General features: G+C 40.0%; 1 protein-coding gene across 2 annotated transcripts in view; it reads right to left on the reverse strand.

The window, feature by feature from the left end:
* RanBP3 (ran-binding protein 3) overlaps positions 1 to 24,903 on the reverse strand; it is a gene marked incomplete in the record, with an annotated part of 80,147 nt that extends 55,244 nt beyond the window's left edge. The window contains 2 exon segments of one of the 2 annotated variants that reach the window (XM_076206898.1): positions 1,275 to 1,315; positions 24,870 to 24,903. In XM_076206898.1, the coding sequence (XP_076063013.1) occupies positions 1,275 to 1,315; positions 24,870 to 24,888 (60 nt within the window). 2 annotated transcript variants of the gene reach the window in all.
* Positions 24,904 to 26,623: the final 1,720 nt, after the last annotated feature.

Raw genomic sequence — 26,623 nt, forward strand, 5'->3', positions numbered from 1 at the left:
AGACACGAATAAATAATATATATATATATATATATATATATATATATATATATATATATATATATATATATATATATATATATATATATATATATACAAAAACATGACTAAATAAAGATGAGGAAGCGTCTGGTAATAAAATGCCAAAAGTTTCTGAATGGGCAAATTATTATTATTTTTTTTTTCCATCACTCCCAATCATAGGAACATGTGAACATTCAGAAAAGCTTATGTATCAAACAGACAAGCGTCGACAGTTTTGAATAGTCCCTGCCTATTCAACAGTGACAACCTTAAAAAAAGCTTTATTCTGACTGACAACTGATGATTTCATTCACTTCAAGGGAAGAGTCTTTTAATTTTTTTTTTTCATTTCTTTAATCAGTTACATGAATGATAAATGAATATGCCTGACTCATGTTCCTTTCTTCAAGAGGACAATGACATCACCGATTGCTACAATTGCACTATAATGCACCAAACATGAGAAGAAACTACACTAACACAACCCCAATGAGCAAAAGCTTCTTCAAGTTGCCCACCTCTCCTGCTGCTACCTCACATGGATAGATGTGGTAACCGGAGGTGTGGTCTCCTAACCACCTGAAGTCACGACTCACAGCAACCAATCACAATGATCACATACACGAGCCTAATATTGCCAGATACCCGACAGCCACAGGTCTTCTACAAGAGAGATCATGGGCAACAGACTGATTGAGGGATTGCCTATGCTGTTTAAAGTATGCAGGCTGAGGGTATAATTGTAATCCTTCACTATGGCCAGCTCACTTTTTCTGGTCAGTAAACAAAATTATTAATGAATTTAGCAGTAATGTTTGCAGCTGAATACTGTGCTTACATTCTGGCTCATTTTCACCAAATACCTCTAATTTGGGTAGCAATTACTTTGTGCCAGAATATACTACAGACGGCCATTCACATGAAGGCTGCTGGAATATATGTATAAATATAGAAATTTCAGGATTTATGTGTGTTTAGAAAATGTGACTTTGGAATAACACATGGTAAAAAAAACTAGTAATTTTTTCAAATTACACATATTATTTAGAATAACACAATGTAAAAAATCAAGTGACCAATAATAAAACTTAACTGTTCACTTTGTGATTTTTACATTATGCGATCCCTTCAGGAATGTATTCTTCACATAAATCAAGAAATCCATATATATACATATATATATATATATATATATATATATATATATATATATATATATTTATTTTAAAGGAATTTTCTTTGAAACTCACCTTCTGTGCATCAGCTGAAGACCGAGACTCACTGCTACTGCCTGCAGAAAAGAAAAAAAAGTCATTACTTACTGAACTCCTCTTGCCTTGTTTAACAGACAAATAAATAAGAATATACAAGAAATATCTAAATGTTAAGGCCCTTTGTGAATCACCCAAACACTGGAGAAAGATGAGCTAATGACATGAAATCAAGAACAACTGTATTTAGGTACCCTAACTATTGAAGTTTAACCTGGACCCATCCAAGAACTAACAGATGGGCAAGATCTACGTAAAAAGTTCCTATGTCTGAGATAATTACAAGAAAGTAAGGAATCCAACTTGGGAGACTAACATGTTAGATCTTGTCCTGACTATTAAACTATTTCACGATTTTTTCCAGTTCACTTCAAAAGGCTGTTCCTCTCATCTTCATTTAATTTCTCTCTTTCTCTCACTATCACTTATTTTTCCACTCTCCTTTTCATCTCTCAAATGTATAATTTTCCACTAATCCTATTTCTCCTACATTCTTTTTCATATTACCACACTACCTAATTTCCATTTCCCAAAATTCATTACCATTTTCCTTTCTCCACTTCACTCCTTTCTCCTCACCAATTTTACTTTCATCAGAAGATTGATTCAATATAGAATTATGAAACCTCTTCTCCAGAGGAGACTAGGACAATATCTCTTGATAGAGGCTATTTTTGAAGCCAGGAATTTATTGTCATATGCCCTTACTGTGTGTATTTACCTGGTTGTATTTTGCGGGAAGAGAGCTATGCTCGTAATGACCCACTACTGTATCTTTCTGCATCCCGTTTTTTCTTAAAGTCATGTCTAGTTCTAGCACTCACTGTTTCCTCATTTAGTTTGTTCCAGATATCTATCACTTTATGAACTACTTCCATCATTCATGAAGCTCAGTATTGAGGTTATTGTCCATAGCTGCACACACCCTGGCAAAGTTCAAGTGATTGTAAACTGGCTTGAACACAGCTATTATTTTTCTATCAAGGGGCTACAATACCAAGGTCGTGTTCAGTGGAAGGAAGAGAACCTGAGCATTTCCATTTATGCTGACATGGGACTGCAGGGGTTCTAAGATGTTGCTGATTATAATTGGCAACTCCCCAGCAGGACCATGAAGGGCATCCTCTTGCTACAGAGGCCCTTGGCATCTGCAGAGTAGCATTGAAGCTGTTTTGTTCTGATAAAGCCCACCACCCAAGCCTTTCTTGTACATATAAATCTATGTACTCTATTGGTGATTGTAGCCTTTAACGTACTTCCTTGGATTATTGCCACACATCATTATAGCGATCCTGGCCTTACAGGCCTTGAACCTTGTGCCTAGTTCAACATCTCCTGGGCATTTTCCTGAACATCTGTTTTGTCTACACAGAACACTTGTTCTGGAAAGTAACTTTTCTCCTCAATGATCTCCTTCAATTATCCAGAGAATAAATGTATAACACCTACATATGCAAATGCAGCATCACCAACAATCTAGATTTCTTTGCATTGAAGCACCTCTTGAAATTTGCCACACTATCAATATTTAATAAATTCATTTTATTCTTCCACAAGAAATTCAGCCCGAAAAGACAGAGATTAAACCTCCCAGACTAAAGCACCATCATACACAGGAACTCTACACTGGACTATATTCTCCAGCCAGAGACTTGGCACCTTTTCAGTCTTCACTAGTGTCTTGTGCCTGGTGAAAAGCATAGTTTAGTTGTTCTGGAGGTGAAAATAGTGAGGATTTCATAAACTTTATCCTTGTCTATTAATTGTGCAGTGGTTGGACTTAGTTTGTCTAACAGCCTGCACTATACTCTTCACACACACATATCCAACATTAATTAGTCTGTAAGACCACTGACAACCATACTAATTAGATGATCATTTAGACATGATGAATACAGTACTACAGTACAGCACACTAAAAATAAAAGCACAAGATACTCTTTCCATTCATCCCCAGATACCTATTTCTCATAATACTTTTCATTTCACCCAAATATTTTCTTCTTAACTTTCCTCCATTCTTCTCCAATATTACTACTCCATTCACTGCCATATGAGGCCCTAAATACTTAAAACTCTCCACTCTCGCCAATTTGTCCTTCACACTCCCAACCCCCCACCACCATCGCTGTACATCACCAACATACATCTCATTACTTTTTTGTCAACATTTACTTACTTCTGTCAAACACCCCTTCAAAATCAGTCACCAATTGCTTCAGCCTCTCAGACTCACCCATGGGGGGGTGAGGTAGTATGTGTGAGCAAAATTTGACGCAGCCCAAAGGGATTTCTCCCCGTCCTCTCCTTTTATGCATGGGGGGACGGAGAGGGGGGGGGGTCGCCGATTTAATGAAGTGGCCTTGCTGTAGATGTGCTGTGTCTTGCGACACTGCTTCTGACCCAGGGCAGTGGACAAGGTGCAGGGATGGCCCGTCATCCAGGAGGTGCTCAGATGAGAGGGAGGGTGGAGGGGTGTGGAGTGTATTCAGGGATGGAATGGGTGGAAATGATTTTATGCCTTTCCCTTTTTGGCTACCTCCCTTGTAAGGGGGAAAAAGCCTTGGTATATGTATGTATGTATGTACCTCTCACTTTCCTCCATTTTCACTGACCAACTCTAAGCCTATGCCTGGCACCTATTCACATCCATTTTAAACAAATATGACATCATACAACCCTAATATAGCCTAACCTTTATCTGATACTATAATTTATTCTTGCCCTTTCTGACCCTCACACATTCTACCACTCATATAAAAACTTTTATCCACTTTCAACAGATTTCCCCATTACTCTATACATCTGAAACACACTCTACAATGCATCAGTAAACCAGGGATCATGTAGAGAGTCTGCCCGTGACAATCCCTGTATTCTTCCCATGAAGAAACAAATCTCTACACCACGCAGTGACAGCCACTGGTGCGATAAGATATGAATGAATCTGTAAGCCAAGTCATGTCTTCTTAAGTTCATGAAAGTTCAAAAATTAGGCTTGTCCTTTGTTAAAAACTTTACACATACCAAAGTCCAAATACTTAATCTATAGAGACATACATTTTCAGCATAAAGTTGAGTTTTTGTCTTAAAAAAGATCAGACATTTCTTTTCTTTATATTAGGTTTGGATAAAGTTTAAACAGATTTTGCTTTATATTAGGTTTGGATCAAGTTTAAACAGATTTTGATAAACACTGGTTAGGATTTCTGCACATTTTAATTGTTTACTAATGGGCAAGGAAGGGAGAATGCTGGGGATACGAGTGAGTGGAGGATGGCCATGCATGGATGATATTTTGATGCAGTCCAAAGGGATTTCTCTCCATCTTCTCTATTTTCCACACAAGGGGACAGGAAAGGGGGGGAGGCATGTAAGTTAAGCAGAACCACAGTGAACGTGCTGTGTCTTGCTGCACTGCTCCCAACCCAGGTAATGGGCAGGAGACAGAAATGACCCTTCATCCACAAGAATCTAAGATAAGAGGAAAACAATGGTGGTGGATGGATGTGAAATGGGTGGGAGTAGGTTGATTTGATTTCCTTCCTTATAAGAGGGAGGAAGCCCTTGGTATACAGACAGATAAACAAATGGAAATATTGATGCAACATGGTCACAGGGGGGGGCGGGGGGCGGTGTAGCACTTTTCGTTAAAAAGACAATAATCTGTATTATCAACAATTCGATTAAGGAAGAGGACTGTACGGAATCCATTTGGGTAGAGATTATAGGCAAGAATTAGAAAGTTATTATTGGCATCTTGTATAGACCTCCTACCCTCAGCATTGAGCAGACTGATCCCCTGATTCATGAAATTCACAAAGCATCCAAGTACAAAAACATTGTGATCATGGGAGATTTTAATTATAGAAACTGGGAAACTTTAATAGGAGATCAGGAAACAAAGAAATTCCTAGATGTGGTGCAGGATAATTTCTTAAAACAAGTGATTACCGATCCTACGAGGGGAGAAAATACTCTGGACTTAGTTTTAACTAATAATGAGCACCTAAGATTTAATATTATTTGGGAAGAATTAAAAAGTACGAATAACGTCCAAGTACCAGACTTCAGGAGAGCAAACTTTGACAACATAAAAACATATTTGAAATTTAATATGAAATGTCATGCGGACGTTTCGGACATTGTCGAGTCTTAGTGTGTGACCGGGGGTCAGGTCATGACCAGGGGTTGGGTCATGGAAGGTAATATGCATGCCTTGGGTCAGGTCATTTGGGGGTGAGGACTCAAGGCTCAACAGACAGGTCAGCATTTTGGATGAAATGTATAGCAATCTAACTGATTTAATTATCAATGCACAAAATACATTTATCCACCTGAAGTCAATATGGAAAAATAGTAATACTCCCAAATGGATGATGGACAGATTGAAACATGAGATCGGAATGAAAAGAGGACTTTACGTAAAAATAAAAAACGGGGAAACACACCATAGATTAAGATATAACAAAATGGCAAAGCTGGTTAAAAAGAATACACGTACAGCGAAACGTAATTATGAAATTAAGGTTGCTAGTCAAGCAAGATCCAACCCAAATGGTTTCTTTCATCTCTATAGAACAAAAAATAAAGAAAGAATAGGACCAATTAAAAATGATGAAAATGTCATGATAGAATTGGAGGAAAAAATGAGTGAGAGTTTAACAATTATTTTGTATCAGTGTTTACTAATGAGAGGTTAGATCAAGTACCTGACTGCGATCCGATTTTCAGAGGGGATGAAGAAAGTAGTCTATCTAATATCAGCATTAGTAAAGTAAACGTAGTCCAGCAGATTGAAAGACTTAAAGCTACAAAATTCTCGGGTCCTGATGAAATTTTTCCGAGAATGCTAAAGGAGTGTAAATTTGAAATCTGCAACCAGTTAACTGAAATATTTAATAAATCAGTAGACACTGGTTTTGTGCCTACTGCTTGGAGGCAAGCAAACGTTGTTCCTGTTATTAAGAAGGGAAATAGATCGTCTATATACAACTACAGGCCAATCAGTTTGACATCGGTTATAGGAAAAATGCTTGAATCAGTAATAGTAAATAGACTCAGAGAACACATCAAAGGACATAATTTAATTTTTGATTCACAGCATGGTTTTTTCAAGGGTAAGTCATGTGTGACTAATCTTCTATCCTTTTACACTAAAGTATTTAAGGCGTCAGATAACAATGATAATTACGATGTTATTTACTTTGACTTTAGCAAAGCGTTCAACAAGGTGCCACACCAGAGACTACTAAATAAAATCAAAGCCCATGGCATAGGAGAAAAAGTGTTAGAATGGATTAGAGCTTGGATTAGTAACAGAAAACAGCGGGTCACCATTAATGGAGTAAAATCTAGGTGGGGCGACATTATTAGTGGCGTCCCCCAGGGCTCAGTTTTGGGTCCCTTGTTCATTATGCACATAAACGACTTAGACGACGGGATAAATAATGATGTTAGTAAGTTTGCGGACGACACTAAAATAGGATGCCTAATTAGGTCAGGAGACGACGCAGAGATTCTGCAGGATGATCTTAACAAATTGTTCACATGGTCAGTGAAATGGCAAATGAACTTCAATATCTCTAAGTGTAGCGTGTTAAACGTAGGGCTACACAACCCTGAAAATAGATACAGCTTAGATAACACGCTTTTAGAGAAAACTGAGTGCGAGAGAGACTTGGGAGTTCTAGTGAGTCCGGACCTTAAAACCAGGAAACAGTGCATTAGTGCCAGGAATAAAGCTAACAGAGCATTAGGTTTCATTGCTAGGATGGTAATGAATAGAAGTGCAGAGGTAATTTATAAACTCTATCTCGCAATAGTTAGACCCATCCTTGACCATGTGGTACAGTTTTGGTCTCCGTCCTACAGAAAGGACATCAATTCACTAGAATCAGTACATAGAAGAATGACCAAAATGATACATGGCCCCAGAAATTTGCCTTACGAAGAGAGGCTTAGGCACCTTAACTTACACTCTCTGGAAAGACACAGTGTGTGGGGTGATCTAATAGAGGTGTTCAAGTGGATCAAAGGCTTTAACAAGGGTGATACAAACAAGGTCATCATATTAAAACAACAGAGCAGGATTCGCAGTAAAGGTTATAAACTGGACAAATTTAGATTTAAAAAGGAAATAGGCAAGAATTGGTTTACTAATAGGGTGGTTGACAAATGGAATAAACTTAGTAACCATGTAGTAAGTGCTGAAACTATCAGTTGTTTTAAGAAACAATTAGACAACTTTATGGATGGGGATGACAGGTGGTGATGGATACAAAGCTGCCTAGTGTAGGTCTTATGGTCTCTTGCAGTCTCCTTCATTCATATGTTCTTATAAATCATTGAAGGGGAATGTGTAGTGGTCATGTGAGACATGTGTCTGAGAATCATCACCCTGGTGCTCACCTTCATATCCAATTAACATTTTCATTTCCATTTGGAGTGGCACTTGATATTTGGATCTTGGCCCAAGATCATTTACCTGCACCAGTATTAAAACAGTACCAACAAAGAATAAGCCTGACCACAGATTCAAACAACCCCAGTTGCAGCCACTACACAGAGGACACAGGAAACCTCATACAATATCCCACATTAACAATCCCTTGACAACAACACATCTTCCCTGAGTGACTTATGATCCTGCCCAGAGGCTGTTGCCAGTTACATGATGGCTGCAGGTCTTCTATAAGAGGGACCAGGAGCAATGGATTGATTGAAGCTAACTTTCCCCTCTCTCTCTCTCTCCCACATAAGGAGAGCTGGTAACTGTTCCCCTCCTCTTCTTTCCAGTGGGTGACAGAAACTGAATTATAATTGTAACACAGAGTTTCAATGACTGGAAACCTGGGACTCTTTTGTGGCTGAAGTCCTCAGTTCCCCTCATAGGTCTCTCTAAAAAGAAAATCTGTACTGCTGCCTGTTGTATGACTGTTGTGTGACTGTTTCTATGTTACTGACTTATTGTAGTAGTAGGTGGAGAGTAGTCACTAGCTGTCAGCTCTTCTTAGAAAGTGGAAAAAATATGGCCAAAGTTAATACAGATCTTAGGTCCAGAGAAGAGGGAATTGAAAGGTTCTAAAGACAGGCAGCAGGAACAAGTTTCCCTTTTACATCCATCTTGCACAACTACATGTAGGACCTTGTTGTTCGTCCCAACAGAAAATTATCCACACTAATACAACACCCATTGGGTTGTAGAGAGCAGGATGCCTTGCCCCACATTCTATCCCATTTTAGCCACTTTTACAACCCAAGTGGGAGGACTAAGTGGCAGTATTGTTTTCCCCCCTACGAAAGGGAGAGGTGTAAATGGAAATATATACTCAAAGAAGTGGTACAAAACAGTATACAGAGGGGGGTGGGACAGCATAATGGAGGTGCAGTCACAGTACAATACTGTAGCATCATTTCTCTATGCTTAGAGATTTCCTCTAACCTAGACAAAATTATGTGAGGCTCTGGTCCATAGGTGCACCACATATCACCCCTTAAGTATCAATTGCATGCTACTGCACAATAACATGCAACCAATACCCCGCACAGGGGCCTTGCTGTGGATGCACTGTGTCTTACTAAATTCTTTCTGACCCAGGGAAGTGGGTGGAATACAAGAATGACCCATCATCCATGAGGAGTTAAAATGTGAGGGAAGAAGGGGTGGTGGAGGGGAATGGAATAGGTGGGAGTAGGTAAATGCCTCTGACTTTGCTATCTCCATTGTACAGGGGAAAAGCTCTTGGTACATTGAATACAACACAGATACACTTCAATATTTCTTCTCGGAGAGACCTATGGGATGCCCTGAGAACATTTTCCGATCATGTAGGGTTGTGAATTTCCAGTCAATGAAAATAATGTGTACCTGCTGGTGGTGGTCTTGCAATATGGACAGCAGAGAGAATCATCTCCCAGCAGTCCATTTACAAAGCCATAATTTTCTCACCTCCAGATGCCCTAAACAGCTGGCACTGTCTCTGGGACAGGCTCAATACCTCTATCAACCTCAACTTTTTCACCCTTTCTTATCAGATGACAACCAGCAACTGTTCCCTTCCTACATCAAGCTTGCAGAAACAGTACCACACAAACACAATACTGACAAAAGTAAAATGTCTTTTCCCAGAGAGACCTACTGGAGGGCCTGGGGGGCTACTGCCAACCATTATAGGACTGTGGGTTTCCAGTTTGTGATCAATCAATCTACTGACCCCTAGTCTCTCTTGTAGCAGACACAGCTAAGAGGTATTTGGCAACAGCTAGTCAAATGGCCAATATGTCACTTGAGGAAGAAATATTGTTTTGTTGTCTGGGCAGAGTGACAGAAAGCTAACGTCAGATGAAGTGTTCTGTGCCTTCTGTGTGGTAATTACATCTGGAAAAATACGAGTTTGTGACTAAGTCTATTCTATTGGTAATGTTTCCATGTGGAGTCATAGCCTGAGTCATACTAATGTGGTTCTTGTTGTGAGAGAAAGTTTTTAGTTGGGCTCAGGTCTGGAGGAGGTGGAATATGGAGTGCCAAGGTTGGAATTGGAGTGTTTATTATGTGTTTTTGTATAGACATGCTGTGAAGTACAGTTGGATAGTTGTTGTGGATATTTGACTACTTTCAATTTTTTATTCAGTCAGTTGTGCTTGCACAAAAAAAGTCATAAGAATATGGGTTTGATGGTTCTTGCATTACCATTAAACATACATACATACACCTAAGGCTTTTCCCCCCTTAAACGGGGGGTAGCCAAAAAGAAAAAGGCAAAAAAGAAAAATGCACAGAAATCACTCCCACCCATTTCACCTCCCATATACTCCACTCCCCTCCACCCTCCTCCCTCCCTCCTATCTTGGCACCATTAAACAATTCACTTATGATTTTCATGTGTTGTTCTTTGAAGAGTATTTTGGATTATATGTGTAGATGATCTAATGAGGCAGTTTTAGTGTATCCCGTTATCATTCTTAATGTTTTGTTTGTTTGAAGGTATTTTCAACTGTGGTTCATTCAAGTTGTTTGTATAATTAGTGCATTTTCTGTTAGACAAAACCAGTGCTTTCTACTGATCTCAGAATGTTTAGTTTCTTTTGTGTTTTCACTGACAGGTCTTAGCTGTTTGGGGAGAAGGGCATGCATTCCATATAAGGCCTCGGTTTTCAGACTTCTTGCCCCAGTGGAAAAAGTGACATTCATTTTGTCTGATGGGAATTGTTTTGATTCATGTCAATCAATGTTGATGAGAGGGACCTTTGCACAAAAAGGGTAAGGATCCTATGCCAGGAGGCACATGGCTGCAGCTGAAGCTGTCACCTTTGTCTTATGCACTTGGACTGTTGGGGCAGGTAACAGTCATATCCAGTAATTGGGGTGTAGGACTCAAACCCACAACTAAGCAAATGAAGGGCCAGCACACTTCCAATTAAACCACTAGTGCACCTTTGAACAGCAATGTTGGTATTGTTGGAGGGGCATTGGGCTGAAGGACAATTCAGTAATCCAGCACAGACCGACACTGCTATCAAGATTTGAACCATATCGAACCTCACACTTCCACCCAAAGTAGAGTACCAAAGGACCAATACCTGTTCTCTGGAATATACCCAAAATGTCACTTCCTCTCCTACTATCACTTGCTACATTTTCTTTTCACATAAAGAGGACACTGCTCTAGTAAGTGCCTTCCCATACCTATTCATCTTAGCCAGTGGCAGAGAAATAAATCCAGGCCCCGACACTTGTCGTACATGCACAAAACACTCTACGCACACACCAAAGGCTCCCCCCCTTGCAAGGGAGGTAGCCAAAGTCAAAAGGCATAAATCCACTCCCACCCATTTCATCCCCATATACTGCACTCACATTCACCACCCCTCCCTCCTTTCCTCTTTTCTTGGCTCATCCTGGATGACAGGTCATCCCTGCATCTCACCCATTGGCCTGGGTCAGAAGCAATGCAGCAAGACACACCACATCCACAGCAAGGTCCTCCAGGCTGTATCAAAATATCATTCATACATAACCACTCCCTAACCCTCCTATCCCCCACCCACTCCCTTCCATGCATCACAGCATCGTCCATACACAGCCATTCTCCATTAACCCCTATCTTCTGTCTTCCCCCTTCCTGCCTCAACAGACAATCCCCTCTTTCTCAACACCCCTTTTACTCATCCTCAGTTGCCCCCTCCTGCTCAATCCATCCATCTCTGCTTTCCACACTTCTTTTACTCCTTCTTCACTCATTCTTTCCACATGTCCAAACCATCCCAATACTCTTTCATCCACCTCATCCCCCAACTCTTTTCCCAACCCTGTTCTCCTCACCTCCTTGTTTCTCACTCTATCCAGCCTTGTAGCCCCTGCAATACTTCTTAGACATTTCATCTCAAACACATTTAATCTCTCTCTTCCTATCTTATGTTCCATGTTTCTGCCCCATACAGTGCTGTCAGCATGACCACCCTTTCAAATCCAACGTTACTCAAGAAAATCCAGGTTCCATCACACTTAGAAGATGAAGAGCCTATTCCAAGAGGCACGTAGCTGTGGCCATCATCACCTTTACCCTATGCACTTACATTGTTGGGGCAGGTAATAGTCACTTCTAATTCAGATAGGAGTGCAGGATTCAAACCCATAACAAAGTGAATGTGAGACCAGCAAACTTATGATTATTCTACCAGTGACATAAGTTGGACCTGCTGCAAACACACACCCAATTTTTTTTTTTTTTTAATTATAAAATAAATACATACATACATATACCAAGGCTTTTTCCCCCCTTGCCAGAGGGGTAGTCAAAAAGGACAAGGCACAAAAACATTCCCACCCATTTCATCCCCGAAAACACTCCACACCCCTCCACCCTCCCTCCCATCTTACCACCTCCTAGATGACAGGTCATCCCTGCACCCTATCCACTGCCCTGGGTCAGAAGCAGTGTCGCAAGACACAGCACATCCACAGCAAGGCCGCTTCATTAAATCGGCGACCCCCCCCTCTCCGTCCCCCCATATAAAGGAGAGGACGGGGAGAAATCCCTTCAGGCTGCGTCAAAAATTTTTGCTCACACACACTACCTCACCCCCATTCCCCCGTCCAATCCACCTCATGCATCACAACATTTTCCATATACAACCATTCTCCATTCACCCCTGTCTTCTGTCCTCTCCCGTCCTTCCTCAACCGACATTCCCCTCTTCCCCAAAGCCCCCTTCACCCCATCCATCCATCTCATCCTAGGACATCCCCTCATGTTCACTCCCTCCACATCTGCCTTCCATACCTCCTTTACTAATCTTTCTTCACTCATTCTTTCCATGTGTCCAAACCATCCTAATACTCTTTCATCCACCCTATCTCCCAGCTCCCTTTCCACCCCCGTTCTCCTCCTCACTTCCTCATTTCTCACTCTATCTAGCCTAGTAACCCCCATCATACTTCTCAGACACCTCATCTCAAACACGTTCCTTCTCTCTTCCTCTCTCATGTTCCATGTTTCTGCTCCATACAGTGCTGTTGGCACAATCACTCCTTCATACAGTCTCCTCTTAGCATCCATTCCCAGATTCCTATTCCTCATTACACTTTTTAAACCACCACGGCATTTACTCAATCTACATTCTACCTCCACCTTCACTCCACCCTTTCCTGCCACATTTGCCCCCAAATATCTAAAACTATCCACTTCCTCCAGTCGCTCTCCCTTAATGCTCACTTCCAGATTACTGCCACTTTCACCCCTTGTACATCTCATCACCTTACTTTTACCCACATTTATCTTCAGCTTTCTTCTATCACACACTCTCCCAAACTCTGTCACCAGCTTCCTCAATCCCTCCTCCGATCCTGCCACAACCACAGTGTCGTCCGCAAACAACAGCTGGCTCACCTCCCACTTTTCTTAACCATCTCCAATCCCTGACCCACTACCCTTGCATTCACCTCTCGCACCACCCCATCCATGTATAAGTTGAACAGCCAGGGTGACATAACGCATCCCTGACGAAGTCCCACCTTTACCTCAAACCACTCACTCTCTCCATTTCTAATCCTGACACAAGCTCTACTACTCTCATAAAAACTCTTGACAGCTCCTAGAAGCTTTCCTCCTATCCCGTATATCCGCATAACCTCCCACAATGCCTTTCTGTCTACCCTGTCGTAAGCCTTTTCCAGATCCATAAAGGCCCAGAAAACATCCTTCCCCTTACCTATAGCTTTCTCACATATCTGTCTTACCACAAAAATCTGATCTACACAACCTCTACCTGTCCTAAATCCACACTGTTCCTCACCAATTACTCCCTCTGTTCCTCTCCTAATCCTCTCATTCAAGATCCTCCCATAAGCCTTCCCAACTACACTTAACAAGCTAATCCCTCTGAAACTACTACATTCACACTTGTCCCCCTTTCCCTTGTAAAGTGGAACTATACACGCACTCCTCCAGTCCTCTGGCACTCTACCTTCTCTCCAGCAAACATTAAATAACCTCACCAACCAGTCCACCATCACTACCTCCTTTTTTAAGACATTCTGCATGGCATCCATCCAGACCAGGTGCCTTACCTGCTTTCATCATCTTAACTGCTGCCTTCACTTCATCCTTCCTTATTTCTCCTCCATTTTCCTCACTCATCACTCTCATTTTCTAAGCATTTCCCACTGCAGCTATCTTTCCCTCCCTATCCTCCTTCACATTAAGCAACTCCCTAAAATATTCTGCCCATCTTCCCCTTACTGCCTTCTCCTCCATTATCATCTCTCCATCTGCACCTTTTACCTTTTCTTCCCCACTTGATTCGCCTCCCATTCCTCTCTTAATTTCTTTCCAAAACATCTTTTTATTACTTTCAAAATTTTCTGTCATACTCTTACCCCATTTTACATCTGCTCTCCTCTTTGCCTCCTTTACCTTTTTCTTTACTTCTCAAACTATACTCTTAACATAAACAGTATCCTGAACATGCAAACAAGTGCAACAATTACTGCACAAATATGCCTTCTATATAGCCCTAATCCAGTCTGTGTAACTCTGGTCAACAATTATAACAATTACTACAAAAAATGAAATGTTATCATTACTATATCTCCCAGAAACTGCCAGTAATATAATCATCTACAGTTATGGCTGGAATTAATCAACCAAATCTTGTCATGGTTCACCTTGACAGTCCAAATAAAGAAGCTGTTACCTAATTACAAATGTGAGACAACACTACCAGACAGACCACAATATCCAAATGATGAAAATAACAAAGCATTTTAAAACCACCCAAGTGAAAATATCACTTCCCTTCACTAGGAATCCTGCTACCTGTAGCCCCAAAGGGGACATTCCTAAAAAAAGTAAAGCCATAAGAGGGTCTAGGAGTTTTCCAACCAGTACCCTAAGGTTTGGGTCTTTTCATGTGCGTGGATGTGGTACAGATGAGAGTAAAAGGGAAGAGATAGGGAGTATGTTTGTGAGAAGAAAGATGGATGTGTTGGCAATGAGTGAAACTTAGTTGAAAGGGAGGGGCGAGTGTGAATTTGGGAGTGTGGTTGGGAGGTTCTCAGGAGTGAAGAGAGGATGAGGGAGAGAAGGGATGGCTATACTAGTAAGTGAAGAGATAGGTAAGCATGTTGTGGAGTGGAAGGCGGTTTCTTCAAGGTTAATGTCGTTTGATTTTCATTTATTATTAGTTATGTGCCAATTTATTATTATTTACTGTTTACCTGTTTGTTTGCTATTCAACTATACCTATGCATTTATTTATGTATTTTGTTTGTTGCATACATTATAGTTTTTTTATTATTATTATTCTATTATCATTATGATTTTTTTTTGCATCCGACCTAGATATGGACCAAAAGGTCTCCTGTTGGCATGCTCCGCCTTTGTAATCCTTTGTAATTGTAATCCTTTGAAGGTGAAGCTGGGAAGGGAGATGTGGGTTTTTGTAAGTGCATATGGGCCTGGTAGTGAGAAGAGTGTAGAGGAAAGGGAGGCTTTTTGGATGGATTTAAATGAGTGCATAGAGGGACTAGGGAGATATGTCAATGTAATTATATTGGGAAACCTTAATGCTAGGGTAGGAAATGAACCAATAGACGGAATGATTGGGAAGTGTGGAGTTTCAGAAAAAAAATTTAGTGGAGAGTTGATGGTGGAGATGTGTCTCAAAAGAGAGTTGATGATAGCAAATACAGTGTTTCAGAAGAAAGTCAAGCATAAGTACACATGGGAGAGGGTGGTGGATGGAAGAGTTGTAGGGCATTAATGGACTATATAGTGGTAACCTGAAGTATAGTAGTAAGAGTTAAGGATGTACATGCTCTAAGGGGGGAGATTGGGGGAATATCAGATCATTTTTTGGTGGAAGGTAAGTTGAAAGTGGAGGATAGGTGGAGAAAGAGGAAAAAGGGCAGAAGGTAGGGAGGTATTTAGAGTGAACTGCTTAAATGAGAAAGAAAAGGAGGAGTATATGAAGAAACTGAGATAGAAGTGGGAGGGAATGAAGGATTGAGTAGAACTAGGAGTGGTGGAGGAATGGGGATGGTTCAAGAAGGGATAAGGTGTGCAAAGATGGTGTGTGGAACAAGGAGGATGGGAGGAAATAGAAGGAAGGGTGGTAAGTGGTGGGATGAGGAAACAAAGAAGGGTGTAGAAGAGAAGTGAGCTTTCACAGATTGGTTACAAATTTGGAAAAAGTGAAATGGGGTAAGAGTATGACAGAAAACTTTGAAAGTAATAAAAAGATGTTTTAGAAGGAAATTAAGAGAGGAAGAGGAGGCGAATCAAGTTGAGAAGAAAAGGTAAAAGGTGCAGATGGAGAGATGATAAGGGAAGAGAAGGCAGTGGGAGGAAGGTGAGCAGAGTATTTTTGAGAGTTCCTAAATGTGAAGGAGGATAAGGAGGGAAAGGTAGTTGCAGTGGGAAGTGCTAAGAAAATGACCATGATGAGTGAGGAAAATGGAGGAGAAATAAAGATAAAGTGAAGGCAGCTGTTAAGATGATAAGAGCAGGTAAGGCAACTGGGTTGGATGGATGTCATGCAGAATGTCTGAAAAAAGGAGGTACAGTGATGGTACACTAGCTGGTGAGGTTATCTAATGTTTGTTTAAGGGGGGCCACCCCGGTGAATTTTTCACGAATATTTTTAAAATTTCACTTTTCACTTTTATCGGCTCAAGATGTCAGTCCTACCCGAAACTATCACTTGGTGAAGTTTTTTTCTGATTTTTTTTTTTCCCCTCAGATGCCATTTTTAAATGACCCGGGGTGTTGCGTCATAGCCTGACGCATGCGCTAGAAAATGAGGTATCATTCAATGCTTATAACTATGTAGAACTATCATTAAAATAATTTTTTCTTTATATAAATTTCGACAAATGGCATCTCTTCCCCGCATGCGTGTGGTAAATCCTAGCTACTCACGTCCAGTACATATGGAGACATTACAGATAACGCAATGCTGCGTTCCTGTAATATTTCTTTTATATTCGTCTTGCAAGATGACTTACAAATGTAAGCTTACATTATCGAGGATATCCAACTTCAAGAAGAGTAAAGGGCATCAAGACTCTTCAGATCAAGGAGAAATTAGCGAAGAAATTAGCAGAGATGAAGGGGAGAGAGCGTGTTATCGCCGTCCGGCTTATCACCTCCTCCTCCGCCACCACTCCCACCCACGCCACAACAGCAGTCACCCCCCCTTTCTCTTCATTCTCCAAGTCAACAATATATACACAATCATATGTGAAAATATCATGCCAATCAGATGAATACACATGGCAGGAAAAGGAAAAAAACGAAAAAAAAAAAAAAAAAATTAGAAGCCGATATCTCAAAATGTTGTTTTTTGAACTTCAAATATTTTCACAAAATCGGTAAAAACTCTGATCAACTTATGTTAGGTATCAATTTATACTTCAACAAAAATAGAATTTTTTGTTGGAATTGGATTTTTCAATTTGTCCAAAAAAACAGGATTCAGGAGACCTAAAAAAAAAGTTTATATGATAATTTTTTCAAAGCAATTAAGTGAAAAATGAATCTTGTGAAACAAAAAAAAAAAGAAAAACACTTTTTTTTTTGTAGCCACTACCATTCATCAAAATTTCATGAAATTTACAGAATAGCATTTCTTTATACAAACAAACAACATATTAAAATTTCAAAGCAATTGGATGAACCAGAAGCGAGATATGAGCCCAAGGAGTTTTCGGGGGTGGCCCCCCTTAAAAGAGGGTAGAGTGCTGGAGGACTGCAGGAGTGCCTGTATAGTTCCACTTTACAAAGGAAAAGGGGACAAATGTGAGTGTAGTAGTTTCAGAGGAATCAGTTTGTTAAGTGTAGTTGGGAAGGCTTATGGGAGGGTTTTGAATGAGAGGATTAGGAGAGGAACAGTGTGAGTTTAGGACAGGTAGGGGTTGTGTAGATCAGATTTTTGTGGTAAGAGATATGTGAGAAAGCCATAGGAAAAGGTAAGAATGTATTTTGGACTTTTATGGATCTGGAAAAGGCTTATGCCAGGGTAGACAGGAAGTCACTGTGGGAGGTATTGCAGATATATGGGATAGGAGGAAAGCTGTTAAGAGCAGTCAAGACAATTTTTTACGAGAGTAGTAGAGCTTGTTTTAGGGTTAGAAATGGAGAGAGTGAGTGGTTTCTGGCAAAGGTGGGACTTCGTCAGGGATGTGTTATATCACTCTGGCTGTTCAATTTATACATGGATAGGGTGGTGAGAGAGGTAAATGCAAGGGTAGTGGGTCAAGGATTGGAGATGGTTAAAGAAAATGGAGAAAAGTGGGAGATAAGCTGACGACACTACACTTGTGGCAGGATCAGAGGAGGGATTGAGGAAGTTAGTGACAGAGTTTGGGAAGGTATGCGAAAGAAGAAAGTTGGAAGAAAAATGTCGGTAAAAGTAAGGTGATGAGATGTACAAGGGGAAAGAGTGGCAGCAGACTGGAAGTGAGTATTAAGGGAGAGAGACTGGAGGAAGTGGATAGTTTTAGATATTTGGGTGCGAATGTGGAAGGAAAGGGAGGAGTGGGGGTGGAGGTAGAATGTAGATTGAAAGAATTGAATAAATGCCTTAGGGGATTAAAAAGTGTAATTAGAAATAGACATTTGGGAATGGATGCTAAAAGGAGATTGTATGAAAGTGATTGTGCCAACAGCACTGTACAGGGCAGAAACATGGAACATAAGGAAGAAAGAGAGTAGTTTGAATGTGTTTGAGATGAGGTTATCTGAGAAGTACAACAGGGGTTACTAGGCTGGACAGAATGATAAATAAGGAGGTGAGGAGAAGAACAGGGGTGGAAAGGGAGTTGGGAGATAGGGCTGATGAAAGAGTATTGGGATGGTTTGGACACATGAAGAGAATGCATGAAAAAAGACAAGTAAAAGAAGTGTGGAAGATAGAGGTGGAAGGAGTGAACATGAGGGGTCGACCTAGGATGAGATGGATGGGGTAAAAGGGGCATTGGGAAAGAGAGGAATGTCTGTTGAGGAAGGATGAGGGAGGACAGAAGACAGGGGTGAATGGACAATGGTTGTGTATGGATGATGCTATGATGCATGAGGGGGAGTGGGCAGGGGATGGGGGTGAAGGACTATGTATGAGAAATAAATTGAAGCAGCCCAAAGGGATTTCTCCCCCATCTTCTCCTTTTATGCACGAGGGGACAAGGTTTTTTTTTTTTTTTTTTTTTTGCCAATTTAATGAAACAGCCTTGCTATGGATGTGCTGTCTTGCAACACTGCTTCTGATCCAGGGCAGTGGACAAGATGCAGGGATGACCCATCATCCAGGAGGTGCCAAGATAAGAGGGAGGGAAGAAGGTAGAGGGGAGTGGAGTATGTTGGGGATGAAATGGGTGGGAGTGGTTTCTATGCCTTTGTGTTTTGGCTACCTCCCTTGTATGGGGGAAAAAGCCTTTGGTATATGTATGTATGTATGTATGTATGTATGTATGTATGTATATATATATATATATATATATATATATATATATATATATATATATATATATATATATATATATATACACATATACAAACACACACACACACACAACACACCAATAGCATTTTCCCCTTTTTTAAGGTGTGGCCGTGACAAAATATGTCTTCTCCTCATGGGAGGAAAATACAGATAGGGCGATTCCCAGTTAAATATATCTAAAAATAATCAAGGAGACACCCATGCACCAATAAATTTCCTTTTTACTATGGAAAGGAGAAGAGAGTAAACTTTTGTGTTCCCAAAGTAAAGCAACTACCACCTTCCACCCCAACTTCAAGAGTTGGAGGCCCAATGGCCACAGCACATCCCTACCACCACCTCTTACACAGGTGGCACTGATCCCTGGGAGCAGTTTTAGTTACCTGGGCTAGTACTACAACCCTTTTTACAGCAATACACCTTCATATTTTTTCTGCACTAAGGGGTGATTCTCCAGCAATCATCCATCTTCTACTATTAGCCGGAGATGCAGACAGCAATTCTTGGCCCACCACAAAATACACATATCCAACATGCTCCACCCTGAATTGACAGACAAAAGCTCAATTCAGTGCAACTTATGCAAAAACTGGGCCCATCTCACTTGCACTACTCTGGCCAACATGAAACAATATACAAACACCTGGACCTGTTCTATTTTCCTACTTATAACTTCACATCCACCATTTCATCCCCAGCCTGCCTCCTTACCCACACCCCTACCCTTGCCATCCCCTTTCCACCTGACCCCCTCCCCAAACACTCCTCTTCCTCCTTCTGACCCTGATCCTAATTCTTGCCCACCAGTGCCGCAACCCCATACAGACCTACAACACATACAGAACACACATCAAGATCTTACAGCATAACATTGATGGCATCAACACAAAAAAACATTAACTCAAACAACACAATATACATGTTGCCATCAAACAAGAAATAAAACTACATTCCCCCAAAACACCCACATTTCATAACTTCCCTACCATCAGACATGACCAGATTGACAGCAATGGTGGTGGACTCATCACCCTGATCCACTGGTCCATCTGCTTCATGGACAAAAGTGCCACTACCAAAACCTTCCTCCCTACATCACTGAAATCCAATCAATCCAAATGTGAACAGGTAATAAATCCACAATTACAATAACTAATATATATATATATATATATATATATATATATATATATATATATATATATATATATATATACCCATCCCCCTATCATTCCCAACAGTTCCAAACAACTTTAGACCTAACTTTAACCAACTTGCCACCATCCCCAACCTTATCCTGGAAGCGACTTCAACACCAAGTTGTCAGCCTGGTATGTCAATGACCCCAACACAGACAGAGAGTTTGATCGGTAAACACAACTTGATTTGCTGATCATGAACAACACCATTAATCATACATATCCCCCATCAAGCCCTCTACACCCTCTCCTCTCCTGACAGCACCTTCTATTCCCCCTGCCTAATCCCAAAAACTTAATGGAAAGTGGTCGGAGCCCTTAGATCTGACCACCTTCCAATCATCATCACCACCAAAACACAATACATCCCAGTTGGCTATAACACACATACACCAATTATAAAAGGGCAAACTGGGAAGCTTTCACTGAAGATATAGAACAACAATTTGAGACACAAAACAGTACACCAATCACAAGACATAGATGCTGCTGTGCACACCTTCAATACACTCAGAAAATGCAGACAAGAAATACATCCCCTGAGGCTAGTGAAAATCACAGAACCCAAACTTCACAAAAGAAATCCAAGGCCTCATTAGATAATGTGAAATAACCACAATACCCTGACACCTATCCCTCTGAACACAGCACACCAAATACAAGCATTAAACACTGAGATTAACAAAATAAATGAACAAAAAACCCAACACTGACAAACATTTGTCAACACACAAAAACAAACACCAGATAATTGTTCAGGACACTCAACAGGATTACACTATCCAGCAGGAACACAACACACACACAGTAATAACCACAAGTCATCTTACCCTCAAACAGACAACAAGCAAACACTCGTAAATCATTTAGCACAAACAAGCCACCTCACCCATCACCCTGACGACCAATGCATCATTTGATGTAAGAAATACTCCTCAACAGACCCAGACTACACATCCTTCATAGACAGCCAGACAAAGCATATAATCCATAACCTCAAGCACTCATCTATCTATGGCCTTGACAACATAAGTAACATCCACCTAAAACTCCTTGGATCACCAACATTGTAAACTACAGCTATTCATATAACACTATAGTCAACATCTGGAAGTATGGGAAAATTGCCACCATCCCCAAACCCAATGAAGACCCAATAGTTCCAGCATCACACTTCTCTGCACCCTCTCCAATGTCATAGAATGCCTTATACTACAACTCCTCACACCACATACTCCCCTTGCTGAATCACAACACGGTTTTAGACCAATACACTCCACAAACACTCTTCTGATAAACCTCATACAGAGATACTGATGGCATCAATCCAAGTAAGCCCCCACACAGAACATTTCTCATAATGCTAGACATTAGTAAAGCTTTTGATGCCATCCCCCATCACAATCTCACAAACAAAATATATAACACAGGCATGCACAATAATACCAAACAATGGCAGACCAGTTATCTGGAAGGTAAAAATGCATATGCATCATATAGTGGCCAATCATCACACACCAGAAACTTTAAGAACGGAGTAACACAGGGGTCAGTTCTATCCCCCACACTCTTTAATTTTTACATGCACAATATCCCCACACCCAACAGCTCAGAAATATAAATCTCTTCTTACACATACAACATAACAATTACATGCACACACCATAATGACAACAAAGCTGCAGAAATACTACAACCATACCTCAACACACTCAACACCTGGTTAACTACAAATAGACTCAAAACAGCCCCAACCAAATCTACAGGCACACTTCTCACCAACCGGACATTGGAACACAAATACATACCATGCCTCTATATCAACAACACTCTCATACCACATACACATACACCCAAGATTCTTAGTATAACATACGATACATTCATGTCATTCAAACAAAAAATCACAAATATGCACACCTAGAATTAATGTGCTTAGATCAAAAACAGGAACAACAGTATACAAAAAAGCATGTGCATGGGTCCTTAATCTCACTTAGACACACCACAACACCTTACAGGCCATACAAAACAAAGCCCTACAGACAATTACAGGCTGCACAAAAACAACACCAACAGACCATTTACACCATGAAACAAAAGTCCTCAAAGTCAAAGATCACCTTGACATGAGAGGCACACACACTTGCCATAGCCTCCATGAACACAGCCCAACCACTACACTACATAGCAGACCACCGCACATTCCAAGAAACATCAAAACAACACCCAAATACCTATCTCTTACACATATACTTTCTTTTCTTCCTCCACAACCACCAGATACCAGCCTTCAGAAGCATATCCATAATCATATCACTCATTGCTCCATCAACACACTGAAAGACAATACATTGCTTCATGCTAGACTCCCTAATGTTTATCCCTTTGAATTCACTCTCCCCTGTAAGGACAGAGTCCACCAGCCCTTCTAAACTACCAGATGAGGGACAACCACACTACAGATGTAGCACTTCATCCCATAATATACAACATATTATGGAAGACTACATTGTACACAATCACGCACACCAACAACACAATATACACTCTATAAAGGAACTGTATTAAAACCCCATCAAGCTGTGTGTTCTTCAAGGAGATAGGACTGCTCAGCCTGAGAGTCTTGGGAACAACAACTACCACCAATTACGAAAAAGACACAAATTAGAGAAACTCCACATTATAGCAAGACCTACAACCCTCCATTCCACCCTTCATATCAAATAATTTATATTCTGTCAGAAATATTGAAGGCATTATCTGGGTACTACCCTTTCCTGGCACACTACAGATTTTCATTTTTTACTTCTTCTTTTCACAGACTTTATTTTCCTATAAAAATTATCATCACAAAACTAGGTAAAGTTTTACTATTACCCCAGTCTTTCCTTTGATGATATCTGTTCCTTCTAAGCTTTTTTGCATTTTGAACAATTCCAATGTTCAGCACTATCACAAATAACTTGTTGATTTTTAACTTCCTCCTACGTTACAAAGAAATGGAGAGAAAAAAAAAAAAAAACATAGCCTAACCCTCCTTAAATAAGACATAAATCAAATTAACTTACAGAAATGCAAGGACACATTGAAACTTTCTCATCTTCCGATTGAAAAATTTAATTCCTGATGAGATAGTGGGAAAGTAATGCATGACACAAAGCCATTTCAATTCCGATACAAAAGTAATTCAAATATCTCCACAACAAAATAATGGCTCAGACTGTGCAGACCTTTTTCAAATGCATACAACGATAAGTAGACTCATTAAAAAAAATAATAATAATAGCCTTCATGTTTACGGCAAAGTATGGACCACTAGATGACAAGGCAAAAAAAAGTAGGAAGTAGGTCTCGTTTACCTAAATTTCAAGAAGGATTTGTCTAGAATTTGGTGGCTTTGTAACACAAAGTTTCACTAATCTGGAGTTCCATTGTAATATATGGTAGCTTCAGCCTTTAAGCTTCCTAACCTAGACTACAAAATCTTGCCACTGCTATGTTATGTAGAAATTAATTGTATTATGATGAATTTATCTCAAAAAAGAAAAGGTAAAAGTCTTCCAAGTAAAATGAAAGTAATATAAGGTGGGGGGCATATCAGTAATTTGTAAACATGTACCAATACAAAACCAACTTAAGCCACTACTGTTAAACTTTTGCATAACCATAGGACATGTGTGCAATGGATAAACAGTACATTCCTGAGCAGACATAACTAATTTCCTGACTTCCAGTATCTATTTCCACTAATGATATCCCTTCAATCATGCACACACATACTTAATTTACATAACCAGTTACTTTCAGAAATAACTAGTAATAAAAAGTAAAGAAAAACAATTAACAACATATGGAATTTCCTGTACTGGTTTGACTCATGTGTGGCGTTGTCGGCATCTAAACTACTCAACAATTTTCTTTTTTTTCAAGTTCCAATGAATGAATAATTAGCTCCAGAATCTTAAAAGTTCTTAACAATTGTTACATTTCTTCCATTGTATCAAATTTGTATTCAACACGATTATCAAACTGCTATATTCATGACATCCAAAACTCACTCTTCTTTCAGGAACTATGAAAGCGAAATCGGTTCAACGTACATGCCACTACGGCGTTAAAATATTGCATTACTGGTCATAACATTCATGCACTTATTTCGTTTGTTGTACTACCACTTCAAACTACACCGACGCCGCGCCATTCAGCAACAGCCTTTACAACCTCCACGTTTTTCTGACTTTTACAACTATATTTTGTTCCCTTGTGAATCTGCAGGAGTTCATTTATAGTACTTCTTCACTGTCTAGTAATATTGTGTAAATACAACTTGAAATTCATCTCTATTCAGTCAATAATATCTCACCGTACTCACCTACGCTCGAATCCGCCATTTCTACAACACGGTCTGATAATTATTTATTATTGTATTTTCTAATTCTTATTGAATTGTGAATCATAAAAATCGTTTAAATTAAGTTATATCTGAAAAATAAGCAATGCGGAATTAGCCTTCTATTTTCTATTGTTATTTTGACATTTTGTGCAGTTGAATTACGGTTTCTACATTCCCATACATTCTCTTTCAGAGAAAACAAAATATTTAGGAGAGACTTTAAGTAATTGCTATTTCTATCTCTCCTATAACTTATTTCTATGTATGTCATCGAAGAGTTTACTGTACACATTTCTTTATATTTTTTATCTTAATTTAGGATTATTTATTATATCAAATCCAATATCATTCCTCGAAAAATAAGACGGATTCCTTAATCTTATTTAAATTATATTGCCGCCTACATCATTCATGTCCTAATAATTATAATACATGTAACATGACAAGTTACATATAAGATTAAAAAAACATTGCCATGGAGATTCAATAACAGAATAACGCAATTGGGTGGGTGGGTTTTGTTGTAGATGTGTTTGGTACACTCCGTGTAAGACAGCAGCGGCGGCGCCAGGAATTTTTAGCTGGGGAGGCTGAGGGGCGGCTGAGCAAATTTTTTGGGGGGGCTAATAGTAATATGATAATACACATATATAATCCTCATTTCAGAAGGGGAGGGGGTTAATGGTTGGGCTAGCACTGATGGCTGACAAATCTTTAGCCCTGGCAATTAAAAATTCCACTTAATACAAATTATTTAAATGTTTTAAATTTTCAATTTGCTCATTTCAGTTGGGGGGCTAATGGGGGGGGGCTTGCCATTTTTTTTTGGGGGGGGCTACAGCCCCCCCCCTGGCGCCGCCACTGAAAGATAGTAGTGCTTTAGTACCTCACAACAGGTCAATACAAGATCACGTGCACCCTTGGATTACAGTGCAGACAACCCTAACAAGCCCCCAGAAGGTGGGGGGGGGGGGGTCTTCTGTGACAAGTAATATCTAATAGTCAACTTCGAGGCCACAACGAATCTTCCATAAACAGTGTCGCACTAACACAAGAAAACACCTTTTCACCCAAAGATCAATAAGCTTGTGCAACAATTTGCCTAGCCAAGTACTCAGTTAAGAGTCTATTAATAAATTCAAGGCTCATTATTTATGATGTGTCAATCAAAGGTCAAAATTAGGTAATTTACAATCACACATTAATTGCAAATCTAGCAATCAGACATGTTATGGCGTCAAACATTCAGAAACGCTTTGAACAATGATGAACAGAGAATAGGATCAGCCAGATTCCTAGGCGGATCCAGGGGAGGGGGCTGAAGCCCCCCCAAATTTTCGCCTTTAACATCCCATTGTCAGAGAACTATTTGCTCGAATTTTTAACCGACCCTCCTTTAAATATATATCTAATGTATTTCGGATTTAATTGACACTGCCCGAAGGCCGAACCGGACCTGTAAGTATTCATATGACAGCGTCATGGTAGTGTTGGAGCGCAACTGGCTTTCGTCGGTTTCAGTTAGATAGAGCATCGTACGATGGCGTCACGATGGCAATGAATCCAATGGAATTTATTGACCATTCCCTCAGTATACCTTTGCAAATAGCTTCAAAATGCTTCTAAAAATTTTCACATCTCAAATCCCTCAGCTGATTCTGGTCGCTTCGCTCGCTATCGTTCGCTTCCCACTTAGTTCAGCGCCCCCCCAATTATTTTCTGGATCTGCCACT

Source organism: Oratosquilla oratoria, chromosome 23 (genome assembly GCF_046742065.1).
Source record: "Oratosquilla oratoria isolate Oo_2021 chromosome 23, ASM4674206v1, whole genome shotgun sequence".
Lineage (NCBI taxonomy): Eukaryota > Metazoa > Arthropoda > Malacostraca > Stomatopoda > Squillidae > Oratosquilla > Oratosquilla oratoria.